This window comes from Varroa jacobsoni, unplaced genomic scaffold, assembly GCF_002532875.2.
Source record: "Varroa jacobsoni isolate VJ856 unplaced genomic scaffold, vjacob_1.0 scaffold_9, whole genome shotgun sequence".
NCBI classification, from domain to species: Eukaryota; Metazoa; Arthropoda; class Arachnida; order Mesostigmata; family Varroidae; genus Varroa; species Varroa jacobsoni.
The window spans coordinates 318,231-337,001 of NW_019212911.1; the positions used below are offsets into that span (position 1 = coordinate 318,231).

The 18,771-nt window shown below is 41.2% G+C and overlaps 1 protein-coding gene and 1 long non-coding RNA gene across 3 annotated transcripts; one reads left to right on the forward strand and one right to left on the reverse strand.

The window, feature by feature from the left end:
- Positions 1-1,776: 1,776 nt before the first annotated feature.
- On the reverse strand, positions 1,777-7,196 carry LOC111264085 (uncharacterized). The gene is made up of 2 exons (XR_002682655.2): positions 6,759-7,196; positions 1,777-1,970 (listed from the first exon to the last, which is right to left on the reverse strand). It is a non-coding gene; the product is annotated as an uncharacterized LOC111264085 (long non-coding RNA).
- Positions 7,197-7,362: 166 nt separating this feature from the next.
- LOC111263902 (branched-chain-amino-acid aminotransferase, cytosolic) lies at positions 7,363-18,515 on the forward strand. Of its 2 annotated transcripts, none has more exons than XM_022839434.1 (6): positions 7,363-7,836; positions 14,827-14,898; positions 15,068-15,253; positions 15,540-15,671; positions 16,129-16,650; positions 17,159-18,515. In XM_022839434.1, exons 1-6 carry the CDS (start codon positions 7,783-7,785, stop codon positions 17,414-17,416), a joined length of 1,224 nt encoding a protein of 407 aa, XP_022695169.1. In that variant the 5' UTR covers positions 7,363-7,782; the 3' UTR covers positions 17,417-18,515. The 2 variants fall into 2 exon arrangements, with proteins under 2 accessions (XP_022695169.1, XP_022695242.1); XM_022839507.2 differs by lacking the exon at positions 7,363-7,836 and adding an exon at positions 12,347-12,675.
- Positions 18,516-18,771: the final 256 nt, after the last annotated feature.

Genomic DNA, 18,771 nt, shown 5'->3' on the forward strand with positions numbered 1-18,771 from the left:
TCTCACGTGTACCACCCGTGACTCGCTTCATGTATATTATCGGTTACGCAAAATTTCACACCTCGTTAACTGAGCGCTATCAGCATATTTTGAATCCCAGCGTGTTTTCAACTGAGTTAAGTTATTCTACGTTTATGTCTTGAGCTTTACGTCATCATGTTATTTTATTTGCCAGAGGTATACTTTATTTACATATACAGCTTTGAGGTTGCAGGAATGCTAAGACACGCTGAATTGATTCTAAGAACAGCCAACTAAATCTGCGTGCACGTGGTTTCATGAACAAAACTGTTATGTATAGATAGTGTTGGCTTCCTGAATAAGTCTGCCACTCAGAACGAGACAGCAAATGCTTAAGGTAATGCCTGAGGAAAAGATCACACATTCTGTAAAAACACTTGAACATACGAGACCTCATTAAAGAAGCCACACGTCGAAATTACGTTAACGCGGTTCCTAATGTTTCCGCTCTGTGGCGGGGCAGAAAAAGCCTTTCACCAAGTTTGGATCACAAGGTTTATTCGGCGTGGTGAGCTTAAACTTCCACAAAACATACGTTGACGTAATCTCTCCCATTCCTTGAAAAAGGGAAACCAAGAATGCTACGGTGAAGGCATCACAAATAAGACATTCTTGCGTAACAATGAAACGTCAAATTAACGCATTGGCTATATCATAAACTTACCAAAGATTCACTCTATAAGCAAGCGTAATTGATAAATGAGAATTTTAGGAGTCCCCATCCGGAGTAAACTCTAGGACCTAATTGATAAGGTAAGAGCTAGTTAAGGTTTAAGCTGTTGTTCTCTATTTCTATTAAACGTAATTCCCTACACATTAATTATTAGATATCTCTTCTTAATGAACAGTAAGTTGAGAGATCATAAAATTATCAGTAGGTTATACCTTAAAATTTCCTTAGTAAGCCGCATAGATCCATGCCAGTGAAATTAGGGGGAACAAGTCCTGAATTCGACCAGCGTCGGACACAGTGCAGTAAAGCAGCAAGCCAAATATCGAACAACTACTGTTAGAAGCGTTGGTTTCCTTTTATATATAATCTGTGTCAAATTTGAGAGGGACATTTGTTGAACACTCAGGGTTGCACTGCGTTCTAACACAGTATAAGGAGGTATCGTAAAAACGAGCTTCTCTAATTCACTACCAAGCAATGCTTTCGTATTTGCGAATCCTAAAACCTCCACAATGGTATAGTCAAGGGCTGCTCGTCTTCGCCACGTACTTAGTACTTCACCCACCCTGCCTTTAATGCTTAGTCGCATAATCTATTCTTAATATTCTTTATTATTGTTTTAGGTGTGACGCGATGTCTATTAGCCTTCGTACCTCACCCTGAGATGACGAAGAGCGTATTAAAGGTGAAACGCGTACTCGATTCAATAACTTGATCCATGTAAACTGGCCCTTAGTCAATTACATCTTTTCTTTTAGATATGTTCACTAAATGTGACCTCTGTATCGGCCCTACTGCGTGTGTAATTCAATTACTGAACCTATTTTTATTTTTGAATTCGACGGTTTTTGAGGGTTTTAAAGGGTTTTTACGACAGCTCCTGAAGAACTTGAATAAAAGAACCTTACTATAATACAAATAGATTAATCAATATTAAATTCACCCGCATCACTCTACCTAAAGCTAGCTTAAGCAAAACTATAAAAGGGAAAATGTACGAACGTTAGCTGCATATTAAACGAAAGAATCATCAAAAGCGGATATTGTACATTTTTATCGTAATAAAAATAATAATGATAATCTCAATCACCATTTCCAACTTGGTTTATTAGCTGACAAAAAGTTCCATACAAAACCTCTGTCCTCAAAGGTTCGTATTGGCCAAAAATACATCTAAATTTTGTTTGGTTGAATTTCAGGCGCCTTATCGCCCTGTACTGCTTTGGTGATCGCTGGATAATTAATTGGATATCACTGGGTGCTTAAGTGCTGACGCCTGAAAGAGCAATTTCACTAGCCTTTCACTAACTTTTGCTTTTTGAGAAAATTACTTTTGCATTTATACAGGAGATAAGAGAAGCTTCAAACAAAAATAAAGTGGTATTTAAATTCAAGTTTCACAAAATATACACAAACAGAACTTATAATATGCACACACTATGGCTTATAATTAGATCACTTTTTATAACAATTAACAGTGAACAATGGAAAAAAAGGCCCGGTAAAGTAGTTTTCACCCTATTCAGTTACCCTAATACAAAACTAGAAAAAAAAATACAAATATAATAGAACATGCGAAGTTGTATAATAATGGTATAATGAAAAAATAATAATATTATGCAATGAAGACTAGACTAATTGTATCCTAACAAGACTAATGAACTTCAATATTTCGCATAAGCGAAGTAAACGTGAAGCGTGCTTGTATACACGTGGTAGAATCTTGTAAAATATTTACGTTTGTGGAGCCTTATAATTAGATAGTATCGTCAGCTTTGAAGTCTTGAACGATTATATTGTATACCACCGCTTTAACTACGGTCTAAGCTTTTATAGCGTAGCTAAAGCGGCGTAGTCTCAGCGTTATATTACGCCTCCTGTTATAGGTGTCTGATATGAATGAATACATATACATGGATAGTAAACGACCCGTACGTGTAAGACAGATATATTGATTTTGTTAATTGATTTGTCAGGCTTTCTGTATGTGCGCGTTCAATTACTATAGAAGCAGTCGTTAAGGGAGTCGCCCTATAGCGTTTTGCGCCGAAGCAGACATGCTCATGGTTCGTTTACTTTAATTCGCGATAGTCCTAAGCACTTCTCTTTTTTATTCTATGTCTATATCTTGCCATTTCGAGTTTATAGAGTACTTCTCATATGTGACAGAACCTTGGGCAACTTCGGAAACGCTACGTAGATTTGCCGAGTCATGCAACGACGCAAAGTATACATTATGAATAAATGTATTCCCAGGCAAGCCCCGCCAGGAACAAAGATGGCAACGGTTTATTTTGATATGCAACATTCCGCTGACGCAACGCGCTTACTTAGTGGTCTCTCGTTACAGGATGAAAGATACGGTAAGTTTAGTATTGAGCCAGTGTCTCGTCCAGGCTAAACAATAAAAATTCATTTCGGGAAGATTCGCTCATGTAGAGCTTTCGAAGTTCGTCGCCAACAAAGTGTGTTCATAAAAATAACCAATGTGAAATGATTGTGTGGCATTTTCTTGCATCGATTTGTCGATCCCCTAAAGAGTGGTTACCGCCGGCTGTATGAGTCCTTCTCAAGCGAAAATAGCATATTTAGTGCTTACTCTAAGATATATGAAATTGTTTCGTCAGAACATATTCTAGCTCGGCGGATCTTAATGACATTTACTTCACAGTTGTTATATTTACAGCTGGCATGTTTAAATTATTCTGATTCAAAGGATTGTTGAATCAGAGCTTGAGCCTGTGTGGTAGAACAATGTCCCTTAATAAGGCTTAAGAAGTGTCTTCCGCAATGATCGTTCTTTGTTTAGATATATCGAATACTGTAAGTCGTCCAAAGTGGCATTTTTTTCAAAATAAAGTTATGATCCTTAAAAAAGTTGTCCTGTCTTCTTTCTTCTGGCGTCCTTCCGCTGCTATATCGATCCCATACGTTCAACATTCTAAGGTCAGCACTTTTCCTGTTAGCGAATCGTATTGCGAAGAAACTATTTTTTGAAAGGGTGCAAATTGCATTTCTTAGATCTTTTGGACATGCCATCTACGCTGACAGATCTAGGTAGGCTGAAATCATCCGAAGTCCTAAGGGGGTTAGAGCGAGAACAAATGCTCTTATTTCAAGGAAAAAAGGCTTGGGAAGATATCGCATATAGGTGTATACAACAAAAAAGAAACGTCTTAAATCACATAGCAATACGTTTGCTGAGTCTGATGTCACTAATTTTAACCGCCAAAATCAATGTACGAACGACCCTCGTCTCTGGAGCAACCTAAACAGTAGCTTAGCGAAGCGTATGTCATACAGAAAAGCTCGTTTCTGATTAATGAATAGTTTTTCCTTTAGTTCCTGCAACAAATGTTCTAGATGAAGGCAGAAATTGTACAACTTCTCATGTTCCTTCCAGCGGCTGTATTATGAAGGGTGGCAGGGGGGGTCAATTTGAGCTTATTGTGTTCATTGCTGTCTTATCGATTCCGCCGGAACTATGACGTATCATTGATTGCACTAGTACTGCTAAAGTTTTGGAGGATACGTTGGGTCTATATGTAAGTGTGTGGGTAAACGGGAGGGCACTTTACTGGACATTGCTGCATTAATCGGACCTTTTTGTGCTTGCAGCAAGTGATTGTCATCACGAATTCATCGATAAATGGGAGGTGTAATAACATAAGTGGCCTGGGACAATCTAATTCTAAATGATAGATTCGGAGGGAGTAGTTTGATTAAGATTTTTAGATGTGTTTTTTTTTTTATTTATCAATCAAACGAGCTACTAGCTCTCTTGTGAAGGGACTATAAATAACATTGTTTGTACGGTTAGATGCTCCGAACGAAACTATGAAACGAATATCAGATATGCATAAAGTGTGTTTCCTCCTCAGCCTTGACCCACTGATTTACTAGGTAAACCAATACTGATAAAGACGTATCTGGAAGACGAATGACGTAAAAGCTACACTCACAAATGCTATATAACTGTGGCCCATACTACAGCCAGTAAATACACCTTGGGTCAAACTAAACATGCTTAAAGCATGTTTATATATATACATATAATAAAGCATCTTTATTATAAACATCTTTTTATATTATTTCTTTATATATTTTGACCATGTCGATCAAATGCAAATCGTCTTTTGGGACGGCTAGAAACACAAATTGTAAATCAACCCTAAAATAAGAAAATGCTTTGTAAAAACACACAGAAGAATCTCTATGCTAATGTACTATCGCAGGCAATCTCCGTTAGATACAGTCATGTGGCACCCGATTGAATACCTCATGAATCTTGCACATTTTCAGCGGAAGACGTTAGAAACTAACCAATCTACATACATATGCATAAGGGGCTTATTCCTCGTCCCACTCTTGCGGTAACAACAGCAGGTCGTCGACGCGTTACTGCAGAGCGAAGCTTAACTGGCGTTCTGGGAAAGCGCTTCAAAGAAGGTGTTCACAGACACTGTTTTCATGCATGCATGCCGATCTGTTCTATTGAGGCAGTGGGCTAATGAAGTAAAATATATGTCCTTGAAATTGAAATATCGACACCTTAATGTTCTAGCCTGACAATACCAAGTTCTGTCCAGATTCCTAATGTACCTTAGCATATACATCAAGAATTAATGTAAAATCGCGTAATTAAAACGTATTAGTTATTTATTTTATTTGCTAACGCCAGCCGTGTCTTTTAATTATTTCAAGATACTTTACTAGAATACTAGTTGAAGTATTGTCTTTTAAGTGGTCAGGCATCGATTTATAGCAGCATGATGAACGCAGTCTGCATAAACATGCCACAGTAGTAATTATGTATAGCGTTGCGAGATTCCCAGAGTACGTAAAGCGGGATTTGAATCAACTCCGTTGGTTTACAACCAGAAATTTGTCAGATATTATATAGGTTTTTAGACCGCCATTACGGCTATAGATAGCTTTGGTGAGAACCAATTAGCAGACCCTAAACGTATTTGCGTTGTTAATTATGTTATACTGACTCATCCCGCTCGTGTACATATCGCTATGTAACGAACGTTTTTAACACAGACCTATTTGATTTTATGCTATCGATATTCACGCTGATGATCAAGGTTGTCGTTTATTTCGTCGTTTTACCATTCGACTAATACAATTCCTAGTTCCGAGTTCATTAACAGCTCACTATTGGGAACTGACTCGGGTGTCAGTCACGCCTTTTTGTATAGCGTCGTACGCAACAATGGTATTTTGCTTACTGCTGCTGAAATTGCATAGACAGGTGAAAATGTGGTGTGTTTTCGAATGCGGTGTGTAATGATTCAAGGAAACGTTAGCAGCATGAAGATGAAGATGCCGATATTGCCGCCGATATTGCCGACGATAATGCTGGTGTTTGAGTGGTGCTAACGCTAACAAAACACTGCTTGCTTGTAAATAACAAATCTCCGTACTTTATAAGGCCCATACGCGTTCCTGAGGGAGGCACGACTGCGCCGTTGGCACGCATTGATTCAAATGGTGGAGCGAGCTGCCGTCAATTGAACCTTCTTGCCACCCCATCGGAGCCATACTCGAGGCCTGAGACGATCGCGAACGGACTACAGCACCGCTTCGGACGTATCAGTGAGTTGAGTTTTTCCGTAGCAGCCATTTTTCTCTTTTACCCCCTCCCCCCCCCCCTCCCCATTGTTTGTTGATCGAGTAGCAAATCTTACTGTCCTTTCGTTGAAGAACGTCGTGCTGTCGCAGTTTTTTTTTTATCAAGACTGTGGGCCGCAAGCTTGCGTGCGTGTCTATGAATATGTGCCACACTGATGAGGTGACGTTCCTTGTTATTGCAAAGGTTGGTAGCGCCATCACGGCAAACCAGTCGCCTGTTATTATGCTGTCTTATACTGCAGTGTGTTATTGTGAACAAAGAACCCACTAAAATGCTAACTGATGTCAAGAGAAAAAGAAAATAGATCTCGAGAAAGGGTTATGACAAGGGAAAGGGCTTTGACTGTTGTCTTTTTGCTGAAACTGCACATGCTACAGAATGTGTCTGTGGGTGGATAGGCTACAGCTGTTGCTCGAATGATCATACCAGTAACGATGATAACGATGATGTTGTTGATAAGACCGAATACGAGAAAATCCGCCAGCTGCGTCGACCTTGCGTCGTTCATCTACGTTGTCTTTCTCGAAACGTTCTCTTGTACGTTTCCCGTTGTTGCATTTGCCCGCCAAAGTGCATACTCTCGTAGGGGCATTTCTCGATCTCCGGTCAGTTCCGGCCTCTGCAGGCGTACGAGACTGCTAGCGCTCCGGCTCACCACAGAACTTATATGAGGCAACCAAATATTGTGTTCTTCGACGTTGTTCTGCCCTGGCGCCTATTGCTGTTTTTCGTATTGCTATTACTATAGCCGTCATTATCGTGGGTGATCACTGCGGCTATTGGGTACTGTTCAGTCATACAGTGGTAGCACCAATCAATACGTCCACGTGGCGAACTTTGTCCCTTGTTGCCTGCCTGTGTCCACGGAAGGGCTGTTCAGCTGCACGCTTTCTCCCTCCATGGTATCGACTTTAGGTCTCCTCTCCTACGTATGCCGGACCGGGTCGCGCCCTCTCCACGAGGCGGCAGGCGAAAAACGCCCAGTCCTGACGATGGAGCGGCAGAGTGATTTTAAGGGCGATCAGTCGCACATAGTCAAGGCACAACAACAGCAGAAGCAGCAGCAGCAAGGCTACTGAACGGGACCGGACCTGACACCCCGCTGAAAAGCAGAATAGAACGGTCTGAGAACTCGACGACGAAACGTACAAGCTTAACAGGGAGTGAGCAAACGGAACAGACGACCACAATAGAGCTTGTGCCGAACTTGCGCGCCAATTAACTGTTCAGCAACGATCACTGAAGCAAAACCCACCTTAGTGTGAATAGAGAATCTTGACCCAAGTTTCGAGGTGCTGGTGAACATTTAGGCGATCTTTAGGCTTGCCTTGTCCTTCTCACTACTGCTGGACAACGACGTTTGATACGGTTCGAAGATCGCAACAGTGAAGGGAGAAACACAGCTGATACGTTAACTTCAGAAACTTTTGCGACACAGGCCTTCAGAGGAATGCTTTCCCGAGGAACCTGCCGATTGTTGCGAAAGCTAGTAAAGGTTAATAATGTGAGTTCCATTGCCTTCATTTTTCCCGTCTATCTATAAATCGGAAATCTTAGAACCGCAAATGCTTCCTCACTTTACTTAATGCTGGCCATTTTTTACTATTTTATAGTACATTTCTAGCCTTTGCCATATTTTATTTGTGGTTTTTCTCATTAGCGCACTACCCAAGACCAAAATGTTCTTCTCTACAGGTAAAACACCAGTCATATTGTGCATACGAGCAGATGTGCCGGTAACACTAGGTGCACTTAGGTTTATTTGTATATGGATCGATCCTGTTCAGCGGCTAATCGGAAAAGCGATTTCCTCTCATTCATCTCAGTCACTTTGGCCCATTGTCTCCCAAATGGCTGCTTCGTTAAATTCCGGAGGGCGGCAACTTTTGTATACATTGTTTTCGTAAATGATAGCTTTGTAGATTCGGGCCATACTGAGACTTCGTCAGGCCCTTCGGTCGACGGCAGGAGCGATTCAGCCCCACGTCGGCCTTCGCAGCAAGGAAATTTAGCACCAATTTTACTTTTTTTCCACCGCCTTAGTTGACAGTTTCTATGCGACGTCTTCCAAGCCAGAAATACGATAGAGAATGCAAAGATGTAAGTGAAAAATACCGTTCAAGAACAAAGTACAATGTACGATAGAAAAAACCGTCCCGAAGGATTGTTGGCAGGACAGTTCCTCGATCAAAAGAGTGCCGGTTCGGGCTGCTGTCGAATCGACCACAGCTGAGTTGGCTGAAGTGTCGACAGCGAAGAACACATTTAAACCCTATAGTGTAAGCGTCTGAGGGTCGATTTTATAATCTGTTATTTAGGTTCTCGATTCTAATGATGTAGTATCTTCATAGCGCACGCGAAATCAGTGACCCTAGTTAAGGCTAAAACATCGATAAGCAAGCCGAAAACAGTGATTTAATTCTACAGTACATTGCTGATAACGAAATGTGGCATACTTAGCTTGTTTGCCAGGCACTGCAGAGAAAATAAACTGCATGGATCGGTGGACGTGCAAATGCCTAAATTAGAAAGCCATTATTCTTAGCACGAGACCTGCAGACGAACATTTGTCATTAATAGGTTTTGACCTATACTGGCGTAGCTTAATAGAACTTCCTTCACTACATGGCTACATTGATCAGGCGGATTATGCAAGCCAATGCTTATTTTTTAAAAAAAATCAATTTGGTGCCCTTCGAAAGGTTTAGAGCAGATTTGTTCAGACTCAGATGCGTAGAAAATAGGCTGGGGTTTAGGCAAGGCTTATAAGAATGTATCATTAAAATGCTGCCAACAGCCCATCTGCGAAAGATCATTATGCCGATGCCGACGGCTGGGGATCATTTTTTGCACAACTAAGTACGCTCATTTGCGGAATAAATAAACCTGTCAGTTTGTTTAGCTAGTTCAAGATTAAAGGCTCTTACTTCCTTTGAGACATTCATATTTGTCTCTACAGCAACTGTCCATTACTGGGAGAGGTATAATCGAGGCGGACAGTTAATTGTCATGTCGATGCAAAGTACGACAAATTACTATTGGCGGTATTTTTCAATTTCGTCAAATCAAATACGGGCTCCCCAGATGTCTGTCGCCCGTCGTAGCGTTTCGGTGCTGTTCTTTGGGCTGTTTATTGATAGCTTCAAAACCAAACACGTGTCTGGTTGAAGCTGGTTCAGTCTGTATCCTACAGAGTGAGTCGGATGCCGCGGGCGTCCGTTGCTAGCAAGATAACCTGCATTAAACACCCCACAAGATATACAACACCAGCGAGGATAGAGCGTCGGGTACACAAGAGCATTGAGGATAGAGCTTCGAAAGCTTCGTGTGGTGACCAAATTGACCATCGCTCAATTTGCGCCCAAACCTCTCTACGGTTACGGGTTATTAGGCATAAACCTGATTGGCACAGAAGTTGTTAACATCGGTTCAGCATGAAAAAAATCTAATATACTGATTCATTAACATCGGTTCAGCATGAAAAAAATCTAATATACTGATTCATGCCAGCAGACTACGACCGGCAGACTGTTATGCAAAATCTATCACGCGCACAGCCAATGAAGTTTTAGTCCACACGCTGCCTTAGTCTAGCTTGAAACTACCTTGCTGTTTTTACCTTTGGCTGTCATATATAAAGTGCTGCATCTGATGGAATCTCTGTTCATATACCAGCTTGTTTCGTTATCAACTTTGACTGAATATAGCCTGTTCAAAATAACTGATATATATATATATATATAACAGATATTTAATCAGAGCAATTACTGAATATCTGCTAGATGAACCGTCTGTCAATTGGAAGAAACATTTATAACGACTGGCACATTTCAGCCTCTTGATTGATACGTTATCAATCTTTCTTTTTATTCCATAGTTGCCCAATAACGCTCTGAACTCAGTATGCACAAAGCTCCTCACGCGTTTAAAGACGTGAAAAATCTTTTGTATAATTCTCTTGGCATCGCCCCATGTGCCGCACCTATGTTGTGAACGTTCCGTTTAGATTACTGCCAACTTAATTTATCTTTCGTTAATCTCCATTAGAAATGCGTAGATTGGCTCTCAAGATAAATTATGTCGATGATTCGATTAGTTAGCGCGTAGTGAAGACAAGCGCTGCCGTAGATCTTTTACGATCTCTCAGTCAACGTCCGGGGATGCAGTGATTGGCGTAGAAAGAACAGCGTAAACGGTAACCAAGGGGTTGGTCTGTCCGGCTGAAAAGTGTCATTTAAGATACGGGTGTGGGCTATGCAAAGTACAGGATCCTCCTAGCCGGCGTAGGTAAACGGCAGTCGTAGCAGAAAGCAGCCACCGGCCATCGATTTAATTTTGCGTTCATTGTCGCAACCCGTGTATTTACCGTAGAGATGCTGTTGCCGTCACTGATGATGACTACAGTGATGCTGATCATGCTATGTACATTATCAGCCAGACAGTAGATAAGATAGCTAACAGCGGGACGAAATCTCGTTACGATCTCCCTGTTCCACTGGCGTTATAGTGCTCAAGCGTTTCCTGGAGCTGTGGAAGGTGTCGCATAGCTCAGTCCGTCTTTCGCCTGTGGTCGCCTAGCAGAACCCACCCTCTTCCCCCCGCCACCACCCCGAACTCTCCCCCTGAAACACGACTGTTGTTAGATAGTTATGCGGACCTGAGTAATGTAAGTGGAATATATTCTCGACAACTTTTTGCTAAGTGTTTTCTTCTCTTTGATACGTGTACGCTCTATGAAACTATAACAAAGTGACGAAAGTAATTATGTCGTTTCGTAAACTGTTCGTATTACGGTTTCGCTGCGTGGGCTATAAGCTACCGGCTTTTTTGTGATAGAGGTTCGTATATATGATATCTTCTGTCTGAAGGCTGCCGACATCGTGATTACATCGCTCACGTTAAAGCTTGCTTTAAATTCACGCAGCGGTGCTAACGCGGGTAATTCCAACTCGATCCAATTGGAAACACCTCAACAATATAAAAAAGTTGCTGTTTTTTTACCAAAAGGCGTCTGGTTAAATTAGTAGAAGTACCGTCTCGTTTACATAGTTAAACGTGACAGCTAAGCGCGGCCATCAAGAATACATTAACTCAAGTTTCTTTTCTGACACATAACGTAGAGTACGTGATAACGTAAATTTTACTCGCATGGAACATTGGGTACGACAACTACATCATAGAGCAAATTAAGTTGTTGTGCGTATACTGACATCCTCATAGCTATTAACGCGTTAGACAATAGTCCAGTGATCGGTCTAGCCCAAATCGTAACCCTTAATAAACGTCAGTTAAAATAACCTAACAGTAAGCTTAATAAATAAAATAATTTTACAAGCCCAAGAATCAGTTTGATCTCAAAAAAAAAAAAAAAAAAAGTTTAGTCTGTTGTTTCAAGTAAGCTTATTTACATTTTGTTAGGCATTATTTCATATTATCTTCCACAAATTCTCGTCCGCGGAGAAGTACGAGAAGAGTAACAAGTGTCTATTGTGCTCTACATAGTGTCAACGTGGTTTTCCTTATAATGACTGACTGCCAAAAGCATTATTGTTCGATACACATCTTCCCCCGCTTCCCCTCCGAGCCCTTTCAAGCCAAGTTCGACCCCTCTGAGTCAGCTCCGCTTGCGGGACGCGTTTGCCGGTTGCAGTCCTTGTCCGCACTATGCAGCCGGCGGATAAATACGTATAACGTCATGAGAAGATCCCTTCGTGCGCTGTTAGGGAGTCCGTGTCGACGTCACAGGGGAGATACGCACAGATACATACATACAGACAAACAGTTAACTAAGTACGGTAACAGATAGCCGTCGGCAACAACCGCTACGGTTGCCGGTAAATAAGCTTATACAGACAGTCGAAGCAGCGGGCTACCTTGGACGTCCCGCGCTTTCTGTCGAAAGGGGAAATGCTTAGCCGGCCGCCGCGACTGTAACTGCGCAACCGCCGCCAGAGGCGAACGTCTTTTGAGGCGCACGGACAACGAAATAGAATAGAAGGATAGAGTAAAAGGCGGAGTGCTAGCCCGGACAAATCGAACCATGGGCGAGAAGGTACCGACAGGACTATTGGACAAGACATAAACCAAGAATGAAGACGATAAGCAGCGTAAGGCAGCGCCGAGTGAACCGACTATATGTTCCAAATACCTACTACTGTGGATAGAGGGCAGTTCGAATGTGTACTGGCGAAGCCACGTGCATATCGCGACAAATAAAATCGTCTCGCCCCTTCTACAGCTGATACCAAAGACGTTTTTGTTATAATTGGAATATTTTGCTGCGTGGCGAAGCTTGCAATGGAGAGTGGCTTCGTTGTTTTGCGGGGATATGATACGTTACCTGGTATGTGCGAGCCGAAAACCTGGATAGTGGAGATAACGCAATGCCGCAATCGTTGACGATGATGATAACAGTGATCTTTTTAAAATGATCGGAGGGGTCATTTGATTGGCGATTCTGTCGGACACGATACGGTATTCGCCAAGTCTGGGATAATCGTCTTACTTTCGTACATCGCCTAGCAGATATAGCGTCGTTTTGTAGATATGGCAATAACGTGTAGTAATCAGGTGTCTCAAGGGAACAAGACAGTGGTAGTTAACTTTTTAGGCAGGCAGATGGAAAAATCTTGAGTTAAATAAGACTGCTTAAACTAAGGACTCTGTTTTTGAGCTGCATCGAAAATTTGCTGGCTCTTTTGACTTATAAAAAGCGATAATCACAAATTCAATTACACTGACTTCAGTAGCCATCCTGTGCGTGTTGACAAAATGCCCGCCGTGTTGAGTAGTTGGCCGCAGTGGTTGGTCGAAGCTTACGCAGCTCGACAATTTGTAGCTTTAACATCAGTGTTGCTTAATTACCCTCGCACAGTGCACGTATCAGACTGAAAGGTCGGAAAAGGTTCTGCTGCTTTCGAACGACGCAAACGCCATTCAGGGTTACCAGTGCTGAAATCTTTTTACCAGTATTAAAAAATTGGGAAACTATTTGCAGTCACGATCAACCCACTGCCATAGAGAAGTCTGCTACAGAAACGTGAATAATTCTTACCTTACATCTATAGTATTAACACGATCACTTTTTCTAATGCACTGGTCCTCTATTAGCTCACCCAGCTGGAAACAGTCGCAAGACTGAGCTATTATGTAAACACAACAAGCCCCAAAATAACTTCTGTCCGTTAATGAACAGCGAACTTTTACCTTGCTTAAGGGTTCCGGCAATTCATGCTAGAATTATGATCGAGTTAAGGTTAAGGTATCTATTATGAAATGCAAGAACATGACCATTGGTGATGACATGATCACCTGAGACTATTTTTCTCTAGGTTATTTTGTACTGGATTTAGATACTCCCAATTAGTAACGCAAGTATGCTGTTCTATACATTGGACAAGAAATGAGCTCATCAATTATAGTTAGTGAAAGAAGACTAATGCACGCTACCCGATCATAGATTTAGCAGCGTATTGCTTCCGTGTCAATAAATCGCTTGGTATAAGTAAATTAGCCACAAATGTTGATTTGGTAGAAGAACCATGAGCGAGTGACACACAAAGTTTTCCAGTTCGAGCTTCTCCCGCTGACGGACATTTGTCTGTGCTGTTGGCCATGTATTCAGTGACTGTAACAAATTTCCTCTGTTTTTACGATGGCCTCGCCGAACAAGTACTTATTACGTAATTGCTGTTTCCTTTCGATCAGGACGAACAATTCTTACGTACGGAGCAAGTGAGAAACGCATCGAAGCCTTACTTGCTAATTATTGTACTGAATTCTATCGAATCCATTTTTACATACTACAAGGAGTTTGTAGCTTCTGCGAATTTGTTAAGTTGCGTATCCCAAACGATTGAGTTGCACTCGATGTCCATAGGTCTCCGCTCGCCGATTTGAAAATGGAATCTGGTAGATGAGGTTCGTTCAATTTAAGTGTACAAACGTTATCGCTCCGTAGAATGGCGAAACACAATATACTTCAATTACAAATCTGCTCGTTTTAAGCAGCCATGAAAAGCGGACAGATTCCCACGAGCTGTTATACCTACCTGTGGCGAAAATGGCGATTGTTAACGTAATTCTGTTGATGAGCAAAACATTACAAATGCGTTATAAATGGTCAAAATGTGGAATTCGTGTGGCCAGATCACTGAAGAAAATCTCCTTTCAACAATCCTGTATTGGAGCAGGGAATCCGTTTGCTCAGAGAGCATCGATTTTCTTTCCTCACATCTATTGCTCTAGCAGCGTGTATGGTTTAGACCTAACCGGTAGAGCTAGATAATCATACGAAAATGATAGCATGACATTTTCTTAGAAAAACAGCTAGGTTATTCATAGATACTACTAATTGCAAGTTGAATTTTTAGATCCATAGCCTCTATATGTAAGCTGATTTCGATGTGGACATCGTTGGGTGCCTCAGGGACGCTGATGTTGCTTAATGTATCGTTGATATAGCTGCTATAAATTTCTGTACTTGATCTTTCAGGTGAGGTGTTTGTCGTGGACTCCTCACGGAGAAGTTAAACGAGAAATTGCTCGACCATCTCATACATTTGTGGTAAGTAGAGAGAAAAGTGATTTTAAAAAAATCGTATAAAGACAAGTTGCACAGATAATGAATAATCTGCTCTATGAGGTATAGCTATAGGTTTAAGTTGCACATATAGCTTATGATCAGTTAAAACTAATAATCCGTTATATAATTATACGATCTTCTTTTCTGTTAGTACGATAACCTTGATATTGAGTTGCAACCAACGCATCTTCGTCAGAGGAAGCCCGAAACGGCTGGACTGCAATTCGGCAAACATTTTGCCGATCACATGTTTGAAAGCTACTGGAGAAGAGACTCGGGCTGGAGTCAACCCAAAATCTGTCCAGTACATGCCCTACAGATGCACCCCGCAGCAAAGGTACCCACCAGCTGTTGTTGAAAACGTGCTACGTTTTCTATAGATTCATATGCGCAGCTTCTTGATACGATAACCCACTGGATTCAATCTTTGCTGCTATAGTCAATAGCTTAAATGTAGGCCAAAAACGATGCGCAATGATGAAATATCATGTGGGTGAAAGAAAAAATAGGACATGCCATAAGGCTTTTTGGCTCTGTAGGTATTTTTAGTTAGTTGTTGTAGAAATATTTAGGATGGCCGATAGCAAAACGATCCGTTTTGTTTTCCGCCACACCATTTGCAGGTACTTCACTATGCTCAAGAGCTATTCGAAGGCATGAAGGCTTACCGTGGTCACGATGGAAAAATTCGACTTTTCCGTCCAGAGTTGAACGTTCAGCGGTTACTAGCCTCTGCGAAAAGACTTGGCCTTCCCGTATGTACTGGTTTGTGTTAAAATTTATTAGTATTAACAATTGAGGGGCGCAGGTAGGTCATCTGACTTTTGTTCACAAATGCGCGGAGAAGCTCACGTCATCAACAAGCGGCGTTTGATCCAAACTAGCTTGATATTGGGTCATAGAAGTGTGTCCTCTTTTATTGCTATTAGTTGTTTAGAGTATCGACAGTGTTGAGAGAGTGAACATAGCCAAAACAGTAAAATTGCCACTTTATGAGAAAGCATTTATATAAAGTATTCGGATAAGTTATAGCTACTTCAAGAAGCAAAGGTTATGCATAGTTGCACAAAATACAGATTTTAAAAAATCTAGTTTCCTAGTTAATTCTATCCTTAACTCCAGTTTCTGATTCTCATCAGTGCATGCTTCTATAATTCCGTATCTACCAAATAATTTAACGTTTGATTTGGACCCTTCGATCTGGTATTTTAGGCATTCGACCCACAGGAGTTCCTCCGCTGTCTTATGCGGTTAGTTGACGTCGATCGTGACTGGGTTCCGACGAGCCCATTGAGTGCGCTTTATATCCGTCCGACGTTCTTTGGCGTCGAACCCACGTTGGGTGTGCATCGTTCCTCTGAGGCTTTTCTATACGTGATTACAGGGCCGGTTGGTGGTTATTACAATACGCGAAGCAGGGGCGTCAGCCTTTTGGCTGATCCACAATACGTACGCGCCTGGCCTGGCGGTACCGGAGACAAGAAACTTGGTTGCAACTACGCTCCCACGTTGGCTGTTCAGAGAGAGGCCGAAAGACTCGGACTTGAGCAGGTACTCTGGTTGTTCGGTCCCGAACAGCAGATCACCGAAGTGGGAGCCATGAACGTATTTGTGTTCCTCCGTAACAGAGACGGCGAACCTGAGCTTATAACTCCTCCACTGTCGGGAATTATCCTGCCTGGTATCACACGTCGTTCAGTACTTGATCTCGTTCGGCAGTGGAACGAATTCAAGGTTGGGACTAAATATCAATCCACCTATTAGTCTGCTTAAAATGAAGTCAATAATTATTAGAAAATATTTTTAATCACCCCAAAAGCGTCGTTTAGAGTACTATTAATAGTCATCATTATTCTAAACACACTTTGAAAAGTACAGATTGCAGGTTGAACTTAAATTATACAGACGATGGCCTAGGCCCATATTATATCGGCGCAATTTTTCTTCTTTCAGACATCAAGGAACTCAATCAGTAATGCTTAGTGTAACAGTTTACATTAATACAATTCGTCGATATCCAAAAATCATTGCTATTCATTGGGCGAGCCACTGATCAGTTATGCGATTGGTTAAAGCTAATATAAACTTTGTAATGATGTTTCGCCAGCAAAACAGTAATTTAATAACAGAACAACAAGAAGCCAACTCAAAATATTTCTCGAAAATAAACAATATCCGAAAACCCATTTGTCTTACAAACATATCTGTAGCATATTTACTCTGATTCCATCTGCTATTTCAGGTAACCGAGCGCACAATCACCATTTTCGAGCTGCGCGAGGCTCTTAATGAGGGTCGAGTTTTGGAAATGTTTGGTTCTGGTACTGCCGTCTTGATTTCACCGGTTGAGCGAATCGTCCATCGACAGAACAACCGCTGCGAGGATCTGTATATTCCGACAATGCAAAATGAGTGGCAGCTACATGCCAGAATTACGCGCAAGCTTCAGGACATTCAGCGTGGCGTTATTGATCACCCCTGGGCCCTCGAGATCGACTAACCCCCTGAATTCCATCTGGGGGTGTCTGGGGGCGCTGCGATCAGTTTTCCTTTACCAGATTGTGAACATGATTATTATTTTCCCTATTGGCCTACAGAATAATGTAATCAATTTGGATTCTCGCACGTTTCAGATTGTCCTAGATGGCCTCCTCTTCTAACGTAACGATATCGATGACATGACTCACTGTTTCATCTAACCGAACCTGTTCAGATGGAAGATAATCATACTCAAATTCGACTACTTAGTATTTCCAGTGCACGAACGCGGGCATTTGTATGTATTCAAAATCGGTTACTCGTACTGGTCGTTTCGCGCTTCTAGCGTGCCAGAGGGATGGTTGTCTTTACAAACAGATCGTTTAGAAGCTTTTAGAAATGCAAAACTCATTATTGGAATAATTGGCGGTTGTACATATCGATATGTAAATAATCTAAAACGGCAAACTGAAGCTGCTGATTCCATTGGGACATCCAATGCACCTCGGTCCCAGTCATGGTGTGACTATAGTGAGCTGAGAAGATGAGGAAATTGATGCTATGCTTTCTAACGCAAAAAAAAGCAAACCTCAGTCAATCAAACTCAAAAGATGACACTTTGTCGAATAACTAGGACACAACAACACGCTTTATATATATATATATATATATATATATATATATATATATATATTGTGATTAAGCGGCTGGTTTGACATCATCTCGGAACAGATGACGTATCTAATATTTGTGTGAGATATAATTAAATATAAATATATTTAATTCGATTAAGCGCAGGTGCGGGGATAACAAATGTTAAACAAATGGAAGATCTTAGTTTTTGTTTACTATTGTTTTGCCTAAGATTCATTAATATGATGATGCAAGAAAACTACGAAAAGCTACTTGATGCGCAGAGTTAATATCGCGGGGCGAACGCAGTTCAAGCGGGTAAAATGGCCTGCTTTATATATGTATATGCGTAAAGCATATATATATATGGCAGATGTATCAAAACATAAAGCGGCCCTACGGCGGTGTATTTATTTTGTCGCAGGTGTAATTTATCTGTTATACCTGGAGAAATCGTCAATAAAGTGATTTTCGATACAAATTAAAAACGCTCGTGTTTTTACACGATAAGAATAAATCGCAGTTGGATATTGTTGTCTACGGAATAGTTAAGACATATAAAATGCGGATTTTACTTCTCTGATAGAAGGGTCCTCCCGAAGACGATGTGAGTTACCGCAAGCTAAGATTCGTCGTTAGGTTCGTTAAGCAGATTTCTTATTATAATTTATCATTAAACACATGTTCAGTTGATTCTAGAAAATTTAGGTCAAAATATGAGAAAATCCGGGTCTATAATATATG